The sequence below is a fragment of the Onychostruthus taczanowskii genome, unplaced genomic scaffold (genome assembly GCF_017590055.1).
Source record: "Onychostruthus taczanowskii isolate IOZ18803 unplaced genomic scaffold, ASM1759005v1 scaffold247, whole genome shotgun sequence".
In the NCBI taxonomy this organism is placed as follows: domain Eukaryota; kingdom Metazoa; phylum Chordata; class Aves; order Passeriformes; family Passeridae; genus Onychostruthus; species Onychostruthus taczanowskii.
In genome coordinates this window covers 70,971-85,844 of record NW_024499763.1, presented here as the reverse complement: position 1 = coordinate 85,844, position 14,874 = coordinate 70,971, and the positions used below count along the sequence as shown (strand labels likewise).

Here is a 14,874-nt window from a genome sequence, read left to right as displayed (position 1 = left end):
TCCATATTATGATGTTAAAATCTTCATGTGTACTTTTGAAGAGATTTGTGTACTCAAACCATTATTCAAAAAACTTTTTTTTGAACTTTAATTATTTTCCATCTGCTTGTAGGCAGAAGCCAGACTTGCAGCAAAACGGGCAGCTCGAGCAGAAGCAAGAGATATACGTATGAGAGAGCTGGAGCGACAGCAAAAAGAGGTAGTGTAACTCACCATGAATTATTGCAAACCTTTACAAAAATTCATAAAGTATTTTATTTCTGCATTTCCATAAGATTTTGTCTTTTAGTGTAATTCAGTTTTGTACAAGTATTTTCAGCATTAGAATTTGATTATACTGAAAGGATTCACAGTGAATATCTGTTGTAAAGATCTTTCTTTTAAAAAAATATTTAAATGGAGTAATATTTACACGTACAGTTGTGTGTTGCTCCATATGTTTCTCCTAAAGAAAGTTTGCGTATCTTGAGGAAAAAAAAAATCCTTGAAACTAGGTTTTCAGCAGTCTAGTTATCGCATATTTGTTGAGTTTAATTCAGGTTTTGACATCGCATGTAAAACACTGAGAATTTATTATGTGTCATGACTGCACTCAAATCATGTAATGCTCATACTTGGTTGTTGTGGGGTTTTTTTCTGTGGTAATACGTGAAATATGCAGAACATTTTTTTCCTCAAATTTATACGGTTCTCATTGTACCACAGTTTGAGATTTTGAATTGCTATTAATGTCTGCTATTATTCTGTAGATCTTTCTGAGTGTTCAGTTTAGGAATCCAATCTTGTGTGGTGACTATAACTTATATTTTAAATGTTTTGTTTGGTTTTCTTTTTACATTCTATAGTTTTCTCAGCATTTATATGATAGAAAATGGGCTCATATCCAGAAATGGATGGTAGGCTAAAATCACCTGTTGTGCATGTTTTTGTCACTCTTGAGAACTAACACAGGATTTTGGGGGAAGTAATTTACTAATGGTTTGGTGTGTGTTATTTCACACTGAATAACTATGTGTAAAATATAGATATATATATATATACACACAGACACATAAACTATATATGTATGTTGTTCAATTATATATGTACGTAGTCCAGGCCTCCCCTGACTGACTGTTCCCTTGGGTCCTGTCACTGGTCACCACAGAAGAGATCAGTCCCCTGCCTCTCTACTTTCCCTTGTCACTATGTTCATACTGCAATGAGGACTCCTCTCAGTTTCCTCCAGGCTGAACAGACGGGTGACCTCATCTTCTCCTTGTTCAGCTTTCCCTCCAGCCCCTTCACTATCTTGGCTGCCCTTTTTGGGGTTCTCTAACAGTTTTGTATCTTTTTTATATTGTGCACCCAAAACTGCACACAGGACTCGAGGTGAGGCTGCAGCAGTGCAGAGCAGAGCAGGACAATCCCCTCCTTTGTCCAGCTGGTGATGCAGTGCCTGATGTACCCAGGACACAGTAGGCCCTCCTGTCTGTGTGGGCACTGCTGACTCACATTCAACTTGCCATCAGCCAGGACCCCGTGGTGCTGCTCTCCAGTGTCTTATTCTGCAGTCTGTCTGTATGTCCTGGGTTGACCCGTCCCAAGTGCAGAATCCAGCACTTGCCCTTGTTAAACTTCATATGTGTTGGAGGTTAGGATTTGTTCAATTTTTTTCTTCCTTAGGGAATTCTTTTCCCATTTGTTGCCTAAGAGACGAGAACAATGGATACTTGAAAGAAACAAAGGATGTGGCCAAAATGGGGGAAAGGGGTGCAGCTGGCTGCAGTCTCTTAGCTGGAGGGCCTTCTCTTAGCAAGTGCAGAGATACTGTGAGAGTTTGGCGGGGGAATGAGGGGCTGGGCTTGTCCCTTGCTCTCTCTCACTCTTGGAGGGTAGACAGTTGGGCTGCTGCTGCGGGGAGAATTCATTGTCAATGCAGAGTTCTGTCGTGCACTGCTTTTCCTTACCACGGGTGAGCCTTTGCTGGTAAGTGTGACTTTTGAACTTGGACCTTTTCAACACCCAGTCTCACTGGAAGGGACCCTCACCATCCACTCGGGTGCTGCAGGGGAAAACGCAGGACCCTGACCCCCTCGCACTTCTGGAGGGAGTGTCTCCTGGGTGTTTGCGGCAGCTGCTTGCAGAAAGCCGCCTGCCGTTGCCCAGTGCTGCTTTCTGCTGCTGCTTCCAGCTTTTTGCTACACTTTAACCTGATATCCTCTGCCTGCCTGCAGTTATACCCTTCCTGCGGTTCCTGCTGCAGTCCATTTCATCATCCAGAGGGGCACCAGGACCAGCTGCCTCCCATGAGTTTGTGAAGGAAGCCCCTTTCTATCTCTCCCGTTGGCTGTGCCACCACGCTCATGCCACAGCGCCCCCTCCAGGTGTGGGGTACTCATCACATGTACCCTGCCCAGCCGGGAGCCAACAGTGCCCCTGCTGGCTGTGACTGTAACTGCACCAAAGGGGACAGTGCTACAGTCGAGAGAAGGCTGTTACTGGGTTTCTGGTTCTGTTTGTGGTCACTCCCACTGTTGTTGTTTTTTTATGTGTGTACACATACTTATATATATGTATGTGTGTGTATACACACACTAGTAAAGAACTGTTATTCTTTTTCCCATATCTTTGTCTGACAACCGCATAATGTCAGAGTTATAATAATTTGGAGGGAAGGGGGTCACATTTTCCATTCCAAGGGAGGTTCCCACCTTCCTTGGGAGGCACCTGTCTTTCAAACCAAGACACTATGGTTGGTGCTTGCCTATCTCTCTGATTTGCCGAGGTGTTGCTGTGGGACCTCCTTGCCTTCGAACTCCTCCCATTTGGTGTCATCAGCAAAATTATTAATCCTTGAGTTCTGAATCCAAGTATTTATGAGGAGACCTGGGCCTAAGATGAGCCTGTGGAACCCTACCAGTGACCTGATGCCAGTTTGATGTCACCCCATTCACTACAACCTTTTGTGCCTGACCTGTGAGCCAGTTGCTCATTCATAACATCATCACATAACGTTATTCAGTTCTGTGTGGGCCACTTTGTCTAGAAGGATCCTGTGAGAGATGGTATCAAAAGCTTTGCTGAAGTCAAAAAAGTGCCTGAAGTCAAAAAATTACCCTGTTGTATAACAAAATGAGGTTTGACAAGCAGGAGTTTCCCCTCATGAAGCCATCCTGGCTGTGACTAATGACTGAGTTTCCCCTAGGTGTTGTTCAGTACCTCCCAGAATAGACTTTTCCATTATTTTACCCAGCACTGGAGTGAGACTGACTAATTACAAAGTTTCTTTAGAGGGTTCCTTTCACAGAATTAATGTGCCTCTTAAAAGGGTATATGGGAGATGTCAGGTTTTTCTGGCTTTTAGGATAGTGTTCACTGTGGGAATGTTTTGAATCACCAAGATTTAAGTAATACACGCTGAGACTAGCCATCATTTCAAATAGTTAAAACTACAATGGCAGTTAATATCTGTTGAGAAATCCTAGGACTGTCATTAGAATTTTATTTGCAAAGTTGTATTCAGTCTTCATTGTCTCTTTGCCTGTCTGGTATGTGTATACATTAGTTCTCATGTTCTCAAGATCAGCGTAGTTTCTGTATTTCTTGGTGGAATGTATCTTTGAAGGCTTTTTTGCTTGAGATCAAGGGTTTCCAAAATATGGTATTTGAGAGGAATCTCACTCAAAATTAATGCCACTCACCTGAATGCCACCTTCCTTTTGCAGTCCTAAGGGGTACATCTGCTGCAGGAGATTTCTAAACAGATATGCACTCCTTTCCTGGTTTGGGAGATGTAACCTCTGTATTGGATAATATGCATAATTCCAACTTGAACTTTTAGAAATCGAGCTTGAGATGCAAACAGATAGATGCTGCTGGTAATACATACTGTAGTACATAATCCTTTGACCTGAATATACTGAACATTTAATACAGGCTTTCTATCTTCTGATGGAATGTCAGGAAGAGACTTGTTACCCACCAATTAAGAGGAATCTTACATAAGTAGCAAACTTTCTTCTTGCCTGATGCAGATGTTACAAAGAGGTACTTGTCCGTTTAGACCAGAGATATAAAGAGTTTTAAAAAGATCAATGATCTAACTATATTGTGTTGAAAAGTTAAATAGCTTGAGCATTCATTTTAAATCTCAAAACAAACAGTACAGAGAGGAAGACTAAAATGTCATTATGAAATGAAAGTACGCTCCCCCCATGGCAGTTCTCTGGCAGATTTTTAAAGAGGCCTGTTGAATACTGAATAGTTGTAAAATAGTTTTAAACACATTAATGTACCAGTGAAAATGCAGATGACAACCATGTGACCGTAAGCAATAAGAAATCTAATTTTTAGATATCCATCTATGATCTGGAGACAAAGCCTTTAATTCTATAAATAATTTTACAATCTTTAAAATAGTTCAATATATTGAAAACTGTAGGAAATAGGTAAGTTAAGGAACAATTCCTACTTTTAGAACTGTGTTGTAGCTTCCAGATGAGATAGCTTTAAAATTATTCTTAACATGTTTTCATACTGTAGCAATTTGAGATGCTTATGGCGTGCGAAATATGTTTTGATTTTAAATTAGTTGTGGTTTTTGTCTTGCATCTTTCATGTATTCTTCTGTGTAAACCAAAATGAACATTCTCTCATCTTTAAACAGAATAAAAGATATTAAGGTGCCTTAGGTAGTTGTCATCACTCAGATTTTGAGTTTGGTTTATTTACTGTCAGTGTATAGGAAAACTAACTGTAGAATTTAAAACTGGTCAATTTGCTTAAGAAGCTTTGTTCCTCTAGTAGAGAAAAAAAAATGCAAAATATATTTGAGGCAAATGAGGACAATAATTTCTCTTAGAGCTCAAATAACTTGGTAAATTACTTAAAATCTCAATGTAGTAATTATATGGTACATTTCTTACTAGTGTACTTGTAATTTTGTAAAGCTCTCTATTTTTACTTTTATTCTTAATTTAAATAATTTTGTGCTTTTTTTCTGCATTAATATATTAATCATAAGAAAGGCTAACTGACTACTGAAAACTAATTATTAGTTATATTAACCTGTCTTGCTTATATTCCTTAATGTGATAACTTGGCCTACTTAGCCAAATCAGGTGAAATGAGCTCTTCTGACTTGAATGACTTTACTTGCCACTATGGATTATTCAAAATGACACATAGCATTAAAAGTGCTAACAGCATGTTGCTCACTTTAGCTTCCTAGTATTGTGTCGGGGTTTTTTTCCTTCCTTATGAAGTAACTCTGCATTTCTTCTTTCTCAGGAAGATGCAGAGAGGGCCAGATACTCTCACCACTCCAGTCGACATTCATATTTGGTTTGTGTTCAAACTGTATACTTTTTCTTTTTGATCGTAGCCTTCAGAAACCAATCCAAAGGAAAAAAGGGTTTGGGTTCTGGCTTATTTTTCTAATGGAGAGGATGAAGCTTCAAGTCTCATAAGTATTTGTAGTTTTAGTCATTTTAAGTCACATACAATGTTCAAGTTCATCTGGTGTTTTCTTTCCATCAATGTTAAAAAGGTAGTTTATTTTTATGTTTCAATCTTCCAGTCTTTTCTTGCACTTTGAGCATTACTGTGAAAATGAGCATTTGTGTATCTTTCACAAATACTTTGAGCATTTGTGAAAGAAAAGGTATCAGTATCTTAAGATATAATTTGAAGAAGAGTTTGGTATGATGCAAGATTCTTTTTCTTGGAGAAGGTGGGAATATATTATTCATTAATGGCAAAATATTTAGCCGAATGATATAAGGTATCCCAAAGACTGCTAACAGAAATATTTTTTGTATAGACTCTTTTATATCATCTTTAGGCCATATATATATTGCTAGAGAACAGTTTTATTGAGGTTATGTTAACATTTTCCTGGTCTTGCATCTGCCTAGAAATCAGCTGGTCATTGATCTGGGTATACAGGCCAGGAAAGGGACAAATTACTAAAATAGAAGGGTTGGTTTTATGTATTTTGGAAGTTGGAATGAGCTGTTTCTTTGTGTGACTTTAAAAAAGGTGATTGTCATTTGCTAAGAGACTTTTGCAATTAAATGTAGTTTCTGATTAACTGAATTTTGTGTAATGTCATGCAAGTACTAGTGTTAAGTATTTCTGCAATTCGCCACACACATATTTTTACCAAATAATTTTGAACAGTAAATGCTTTATCAAGAAAACATGCTATGTGCAACTCTTAGAAACTTGTGAGCTGATATAGCTTTGCTCAGATCTGCTCTTGTCTTGGCTGACATAGCAAATATGCTAAGATGGAGATTAAGTAATTGGCTGTTGTCTAAATGAGAGGGTTTGAATTGGGCAGATAACTAAGCTCGTTTTTGGGGGGCTTACTTAGAATTTCTTTGACTGCCTTGGTTATTTTCTGTCATTCAGTGAAACGTAATATAATTAAATTTAAAAATGTATTTAATATGTTAATGTATTTTTATAATTTCATTCTCAAGAGTTCCTCAGATGTCAGTGCATCTCACAGGAGCAGAGCAAGTACCTCCAAAAGGAGAGCTCTTGTGGTGTGTAACTTGGAATGAGCACTTTTTACTTAGTGTGATGTGTTCACATTCTAATGTTTTCTGTGGTTACTTAGCAAAGCAGTAGTTTGGTGAAAGCATGCTTATAGAACATGGTGTTAATGGGACTGCTGCAATGATTGATGTAATCAAGTAATTTGTGATATCAAATGTGAGAGCTGAAAGAAAGAACACTTACAGTTGTGAAGGGAATTCATCTCTTCAGTCGCTCTCTCCCCATGTCCCCAATAGAGAAGTAAAATAAAACGGAAACAGCTGTCCATCAGCCTTGACAGGTAAAAACGTGTTATTGAAAGTTACAATAGGAGACATTTTTCTCTTTTATGTTGTGATTTTAGAACAACAGACAAGGCTGAAATACAGAAATTTTGCCTTTTCAGTAATGGGTATTTCTGTTTATTTGTGGTATTACTAGTTTAGGCAAGTTAAGTGTTTTTTAGTAGACTGTTATACCATTTATATTAACAGTTTAAGTTAGTGTCAGGATGATAAGTGTCTGAGTGATCTGTCTTCATTCACTGATAGCAAGGTTGCTTATTGGAGGTAATAATTAGAGACAGAAATTGTTTTAAAAAAATAAATAAAGTTGATTAAAACTGATCCATTGACTTATGGGTCCTGTAGGTAATAATTTTAGCAACACAAAAAGGACCACAGTCTATAAATTACATCTACAATATTTTAATATCATTTAATATATTGTTAATACTGGATATATTGGAACTATTGAGATAATATGAATACAGTATGAAATAATATTAGCTAAATCTGGGCTATATTGACTTATAAACAAATATAAAATCTAAATCTGGGGAATTTCTGGTATTAATTTCATGTCTAGAAGAAATTTTCAGATATAACAATAGACAAAAATATTTTTTCTTGAAATCCTCTCATTACTCCTCATTTTGAAAATTACACTGGGCAATACTCCAGCATGCTACTACTATGTAATGTAATATTTTCAAACTACCTTCAGTTTCTTTTTTCTCTTGTGTTACAAGTAGGCTTAGGTTGATATAAAATTATATTTTGTATTGCGCATTACCTACAGTTAAAATACCTGTGACATTTTTAAATGAACTGGAAAAAAAACAAGCTTGCTATGAAAATTTAAGTTTTCTAAGTTGAAAAAAAGAAGTATAAATTTCACAAATTTTGCTGTTACTGAGTGACAGGAAACATAGGACAGTTGCTAAACTATTATTACGAAGCTGTTTTTATTAGTATTCTTAAGAGCTGCCAACTCTGGTAAACTCCCATTCTCTTTACGCATAGCTGGCCCTGTCATCACACTGTTCCTTCTTTTTCACACATTTGCTCTTCCTGAAAACACTTAATTCCTCTGTTCCCACCTTTAATTCCTCCCTGATCACAAAATACTATTTCCCCTTCCTTCTGTAAAGTCTTTCATGTCCTGTACCCCATAGGCAGTGACCTTCCTGAGCCTGTAAGGTACCATGGAAGGTCATTGCATCATGGTGAGTTGCACAGCTTGACAATGGGGCTGATGTTCCTTTAGAGTGCTTTGCCTGTGTGCAGATTTGTATGAGCCTTTTGTTACATAACCTTGTAAATGTTGTCTCAGTTTAATGAAATCTACCATATAAGACTTGGCTTAATTATTTAAAATTCTGTTACTAAAATCACATTAAATATTTCGCATAGCATAGTGCTGTCCAAAATGATCTCATTTTTCATAAATTGGGACGCTGTTGGGGAAAAATATTCATTTTTATTGAATGGTCTAGCCTCAGAAAGCACTTCAGATCTGGATAAATGGATATTCCTTCCTGTTTAAATTTTCATTATTAGTAGAATATGTTTTCTTGGAATTTCCTTGAAAGTCTTTTTAGTCATTCTTTGAAATAAAAGCAATTTAATTTTTTTTAACATTGTGATTTTCATTTAATTTAATTTTATTTTACTTTAGTATGACAAAACTAAGGATAAATCTGCAAGATATTTGGTCCCTATATGCTAATACTTTGCATCTCTTTGAGGGAAGACTGTTTTTGTGCTTTGTTTCTGAGGTGTAATGGTATTAACTAGTGATTTTAAATTCCTGACTTTAAAAAGTATATAAATTTGTACTATCACATGTTCAGATCTATTATAGTTTTATACTTCTAACACTTTCTGTAGCCAACATGTGTAATTTTTTTTCAGGGAGAAAAGACACCTGTCTTACAGCAAGCACTTTCTATTACTGTTATTTCTAAGTTTTGTAGTAAAGTGTTGTACAGATTAGACTTGGAGGACATCTTTGGGGGGAAAAGTGTGTATGCATCTATTTGTGTTCTCTATTACCGCATAGAAACTGCAACTTAATCTAATGGAGAGTTACTTCAGTCCAGGGAATAAGCAACTAGTTTGTATATCTTTACTTAAAAGACATCTGTTGTACTTTTATGAAGTGATAGTAGATGGCATCACATTCTCAGTGGTGTTATGCCACATAAAGTCTGTTTTTTAAGAAGAGGCAAGCATCAAGTACCACCAAAAGGAATATTTAAGCTGCTTAAAAAGCTGTATTTGTTCAAATAGCATTGTTATCTGAATTAGCTAGCAGATAGGCAAGCACAATATAGTGCTTAAATTAGTCTATATTGTTAAGCTTTTTTAGTTTGTTTATTGGTTGAAATTCTTCTGTGAGATGTGAGCACTAGCTTTAAGGAAAGTCTATATTAATGAGGATAGGGTTAATTATAGTTTCAATTGCCATTTCTTTTTAACACAATGATAGAAGTGTGGCCTATTTTTTTCTATTTAGGTATTTGGAATTTCCTGTGTTGTTTCTGCTTTAGGTGATAAAACTCTTAAATCCTTATATCTGTCTTTATATTTTAAGATTGAAGATGCTGTTACATAATGGTATTAATTCTCTAAATTTCATTCTTAGAGTCATGCTTACTCTTAATCACAAAGTTCAAAGGAGAAAGCTCTTTATTCTCATGATGGTTTATTGGGTAGTTTTGTCATATAATATTCCTTATAAATATACTAAGCATGTGTTGTGGTTTGACCAGGAAGTGAGTTTCTGGGAAAGCTGTGTTCAGACCAATCAGTGGCCAGATTTGAAAATTAACACCTGGTGTGGCTACTGAAGACCTGGATACGCCTCTGAGAACACGCAAGGGTTAAAAGCAAAAGATTCCCAAAAAGACTTTCTCTTTCAAGTCCAGTCAGTAAGTTGATCTGACCTCTCCTGCCCAGCTACCTCTGGGTGAGGGAAGGAGAGACCATGCAGCCTGTGGGAAGGGAGGCCGGAGCCCCTGCGAAATGCAAGAGTAAAAAAGATCTGAGATGTTTCAAACAGCCACCCTCCACCCCGGCTCCGGGAGAGAGTGGTAGAGACACCGTGCTGGCTTAAAATTTGATATCTTGTGCCAGCATCATGGCCGAGAAGAAAAAAGAGGGAGGTAAGGTGCCCAGCCGACAGCAAACCGCGGCTGAAGTTTTAGCCCCTTTTATGCTAAGACAATAAAAGCTGTAAAAACACTGATCCTCCATAACTAAGAATTGAGAGGAGACAGAAGATAGGGAAATAAGAAGGCAGCTTGAGTAAGGGAAGAAATATCACCAGATAAAAAGCGCCCTAGATAAAAGAGATTAAGAGTAGCCTTTGGCTAGACTTTTCTCTTACCTAGCCATGAGACGGAACCAATTTCTTCCTGTAATTTAAAAACTACAGCTTAAGAGAAGCAGTTAGCCAAAAGCCAAGAGTGACAAAGCTGTTACAAAAAGAAGTAAAAGGAACAAAGACTGATGGGGAGGCTGTAGTAGGGCTGTCTGCCTTCAACAGAAAAAATCTCTGTTCCTAAAACCCCCAAGCCCCAAAAAAATGAATATAGAGAAGACAAACGTCCCAATAGTAAAAAACTGACACTTCTTGAAACTGAGCAATACATTCTTAAAAAAACCTGAAAAGCAGTTTAAATCCATAGACAGTAGTAAGAACACTAAACATAAAAGAAATACTCACCACAGCAAATTCTCTTCAGGCGGCTGCCACGTGTGACATAGAAGCACAAGAAATTCCAACTGTGTTTCCTAAAAAAGCCCATAGTACAAAAAAACCCCTCCTCTCTCCTAATAAACTAAAAAAAAAAAAACTGTGTAAAAATGATATTGAACTGAAAATTAAGTATTAGAGGAGTGGTAGCTAAATTAGGAATTACAGTCTTGTCATATAGTGTGATAGTATTAGAAAGATAGAAAGAGAAAAAAATATTTTAGAAGTTTTCCATTGTAGATTTTTGTGTGTAGTCTTTTTCTTTTTATTTCCCTCTTGTCTTTGTGTTGTAAATCAATAAAATGTTTTTTCCCCCTCCATTCCCAAGGTAAAGCGTGTTTTGTTCTGTTTCCAAATCACGTCTCACAGTAACCATTTTAGAAATACACCTTTCATAAAAGCACTAACACTATTGCCAAAATCAATCCATAACAGCATGTAGCATCATGAATAAATTTGTTAGCTTCCTGACATTTGCATAAATGTTTTTAGGAAAAAAAAAACCACCCTCATATTGATCAGATTCTGACTTCCAATTTGTGTTTGAAACTGTTTTTGTATCAGTGCAATACCATCAATGGAATCAGATGAATAGAAATGTTGTTTTGCTGGAGGCCTGGAAAGGGCTCTTGGAACTGTTTAAAGGTGGCACTTCTCTGGATTAAAGTTTATTCAGTTGGGATGGAGATATGTGTTCTATTACTCCCCCTTTGTCCTCTATCAAATAGTTAGAAACATTTTAAATGTAGATGTACAGCAGATTGAATTTGCCAGAGATCTTGATGTTAATCCAGTGATTTATTGAGAAAGGCATGAGGATTATTTTGACTATGTAGAAACAATTCCAGAAAGTTTGGTGTTTAACAGGTGGAAATAGTGTCAATAAATGAAAATATTTTGGATGTAGTTTTTCAGACAGTTTTTGGTACTGATGAATTAGCAACTGAATTAAGGGTTGGGGGGATCAAAACAGCTTGTGTTGAGACTAGGCTGAAGTAATTTTGTATTTACTTATTATTGTATTATAGCATTTTTTAATGTTCTTTTGAAGGGCTGTTCCCTTAGTTCCTAAACAAATGAGCAATATTAATATTTCTGCTTTCTGTTGCCTGTTGAGATAAGAAGTGCTGTATGCTGCAGGCGCTACTTTTTGCTCTGTTTTTATCTGTCTGGTTTTTCTTTTCTGTATGTGTGTATGAATTTTTTCCTCACATGTGCATATATATGCAATTTGTGTAGAGCATGTCAAAACACAACAGAAATAAGCCAAAATATAATTGCTAGACTTTCAGTGTGTGCACTTGATGTAAAGAATAGTGGTAGGGTACAGACTATGCTAGTGTCAGATAAACATCCAGCCCCAATTCAATTATTAGGACTTTCTATTATTCTCCCTCCCCAAAATGCTTTGATTCATAAAGGTATGTAATGTAAAAAAGATAAAGTAAATAATTGTACTAATTATTAGCAAGTCTTTTCAGTTATGTTTTTCATGTATTTCTTGCTGCACTTGTCAAGCTTTTGGAATTTTTATTTTACTATGGAGGAAAAATACCAAAATTAGTTACTATTTTGTTTGAGCATGGCATTAGAAATACAGTTAATGCTGATATACAAAGTACATAGTAATTTTGAGGCTTTTATTATTTACTTCCTTAAGAAAGTTAAATGGATTTGGGGTAAACATTAGGGAAAACGTTGCAGCATTTTGCACAAGATCTAAGCTTGGGAACACTTGGGTAATGTTAAGATAAAACTTTTGTTTGCAAGATGTACAGATGCAACCTTTCTTTTCTCTCTTCTTTCCTTCCTTACCCCTCAGAGTGGAATTTACTGTGATCAAAGAAATTATAGCAGCATTGGATATAGTAAACCAGTTCCTTTCTACCATGTTTGGGTCTGTCTCCTCTTTCTATATTAATTGAATTATTTATATAAAATACATATATGTGGTTTTGCTTACTTATGCCATATGACACTAACTTATCTCTCTATGACACTTGCAATTATTACAGTTAAAAGTAATAACAATTGTATTTTTTGCTTGTAAGGGTTGTGTTTTATAAAATTAATGTGTAACATGCAGATTACACTGTTCTGCATGTGAGGTTTTAAATTTAAAATAACTGCTGTGTCATGATTCTGTATGATATACAGGAAACAACCAGCAGCTGTAACAGTTGCTGTGTCAAATTCCTGTCTTTTAAAAACAACAAAAAGAAGTCTTAAATGTTTAGCACCATTGCAATACTTTTTTCCATCTTAACATAAATTATAAAATACTGATATATAATGAGATGAGTAATATCTTCCAGTACCTGCAGCTGTGGTCATGGCCAGGTTTAAATAACTAGCTAGAGAAAACTGACATGTTATTTGAGAACTCCTTAATTTCTTCACTCTCTTCCACAAATCTACTTGAAAAAATACTAGATTGGTTTAATAATGTTTAAATTGATTTCAAAAATAACAGATTTTCTTGGAGGCTCTTCCACCCTTCCTGAAAGTTTCTGTCTACTATAGATAGATTAAAATTTAGTATTTAAATCTTTAGGACTTTAGTGGATTATAGAAAATAAATTTTAAAATTTATGTATGCAGAAAAAGTGTTTCTGACTTGTTCTGTTCTTCACATTATAGTCATCTTCTCTATACAGTGATCCAGTGGCACCATCTAGGAGTTACAGGGTTAGTACAATGTAAAACAATATTTTACTTACCTTTAGATGTTTGAATGGCCCAATATAAATATAAAATTACACTTTTCTTCATAGGTGTCTACTTTAAATACTGGTTTGATAAGAAGTATCAGTTTGTTTTGTAAGCACCATATGCATGGTTGCCTCAAATTTGTATTGTATGGCCATGAGGTTTGACATGTGCATTTTGCACATGTGCATGTGTATTACATGTGCATTTTTTGGAGTTGCATTTTCTGTGTATGATTTTCTGGAGGCATTCAGTTTAATTTTCTTAATGTTGTTAAATTGCCTCTTTAAAGTATTTTAGCAGTTGCTGTTTTACTGCTCTTTTTATAAGCAAGCATAAAGTTAAGTGAATGCAACAATAATGTTGAAGAACACTGGGGTTAGAATAAGTTAATTCTAACATACTAAATAACAACTGCATGTATAACACCAAAACCAGTATTTTAAAAAGTGAAGCATTTGGATGGAAATCAGGAGACTACTGAAGTTTGTGGTAAATACACCTTGAATACTTTTAAATAGGATGCCATGTTTATATTTAATAAACATAAAAAAATGCAGTAGCATGAAAACCTAATCTGCATCTTTACAAAATCAAGAGTAGCTAGTAGTGCCATAAGAATGGCTAAGGTAGCTCTGCAAAAAGTTATCTTTTAAAGCTGGCATGAATGTCTGAAACTTTATGCCTTTTGCTGCTGTAGTAGTTCAAATCCATCTTACACTGCCATTTAGAGACATGCTAAACCTATTTAAAAAACCATCAAATATTGTGTAGTGTTTTTAATTAGTTAGTGAGATCTTCTTTTGCACTTGGATTACAAATAGATGATTTACTATTTTTGGCTTTTGTGTATGTTCTCAAGAAAATGTTAGAAGATTCAATGAGAGAGCAATACAGTAAAGACTGCTATTGCAGATAACTCTGATACATATATACTTCTAATTTCTGCTGGTGGTTTCTTCATAGGGAGGGGCAAAGCAGCATGAAATGGTAATTTTTTTTCTTTTTAAGTTGCATTTCTCAGAGCTGCTTTTATTATTCACTGCATAAATAGATTTCAGCCTTACACCTTTAAACATAACTCAGGAGAATGTGCATGAGTGACTGTAACATAAAACCACTAAGTGTACTGCATAGGTTCAGTTCCCAGGGTGTGTTAAAACTTCTGCAGAGCAGTTAAAACCAAATTGTAATTTAAATGTTTAATTCAGTTATGCAACTAGTTAAGATTTGATTTTTTAAAGTATTTGGCTGTTTTTTAAGGGAATTCTTAAGTGACACATGGAAATAGACATTCTTGCTAGTAGTAGTAAATGCTGCTGCGAATCTTAAAATTTTTTTTTTACTCAAGAAGTATGCTACTAACTGGAAATACGTAGATAGGATAACAGAGTACGTGACTGTGCATAGGAATTACAGCATATGAGTGTGGCATGATAATGGCTGAGTCTGGATATACATGGTACTTCATTCCTTCTTTGTCAGGCCTCATTGTGTGGTGATGAATGACATAACTCAAATGGTTCTTGCATTCTTAGTGTTATAGGCTTCTGGTTGTTTCTTTCATTATCTTTGTTTTCTGCAGACAAAAATCTATGA

The 14,874-nt window shown here is 35.7% G+C and overlaps 1 protein-coding gene across 36 annotated transcripts in view; it reads left to right on the top strand.

Annotated features, from left to right (window-relative positions):
* LRRFIP2 (LRR binding FLII interacting protein 2) overlaps nucleotides 1–14,874 on the top strand; it is a 58,555-nt gene that overhangs the window by 17,482 nt on the left and 26,199 nt on the right. For 14 of the 36 annotated variants that reach the window (XM_041406260.1, XM_041406261.1, XM_041406264.1 and 11 more), the window contains 6 exons: nucleotides 113–199; nucleotides 846–896; nucleotides 5,272–5,325; nucleotides 6,468–6,533; nucleotides 12,389–12,463; nucleotides 13,207–13,254. In XM_041406260.1, coding sequence (XP_041262194.1) covers nucleotides 113–199; nucleotides 846–896; nucleotides 5,272–5,325; nucleotides 6,468–6,533; nucleotides 12,389–12,463; nucleotides 13,207–13,254 — 381 coding nt within the window. Of the gene's footprint in view, nucleotides 1–112; nucleotides 200–845; nucleotides 897–5,271; nucleotides 5,326–5,417; nucleotides 12,464–13,206; nucleotides 13,255–14,874 lie in introns of those variants that run through there. The other 22 variants (XM_041406300.1, XM_041406298.1, XM_041406294.1 and 19 more) reach the window with 12 other exon arrangements.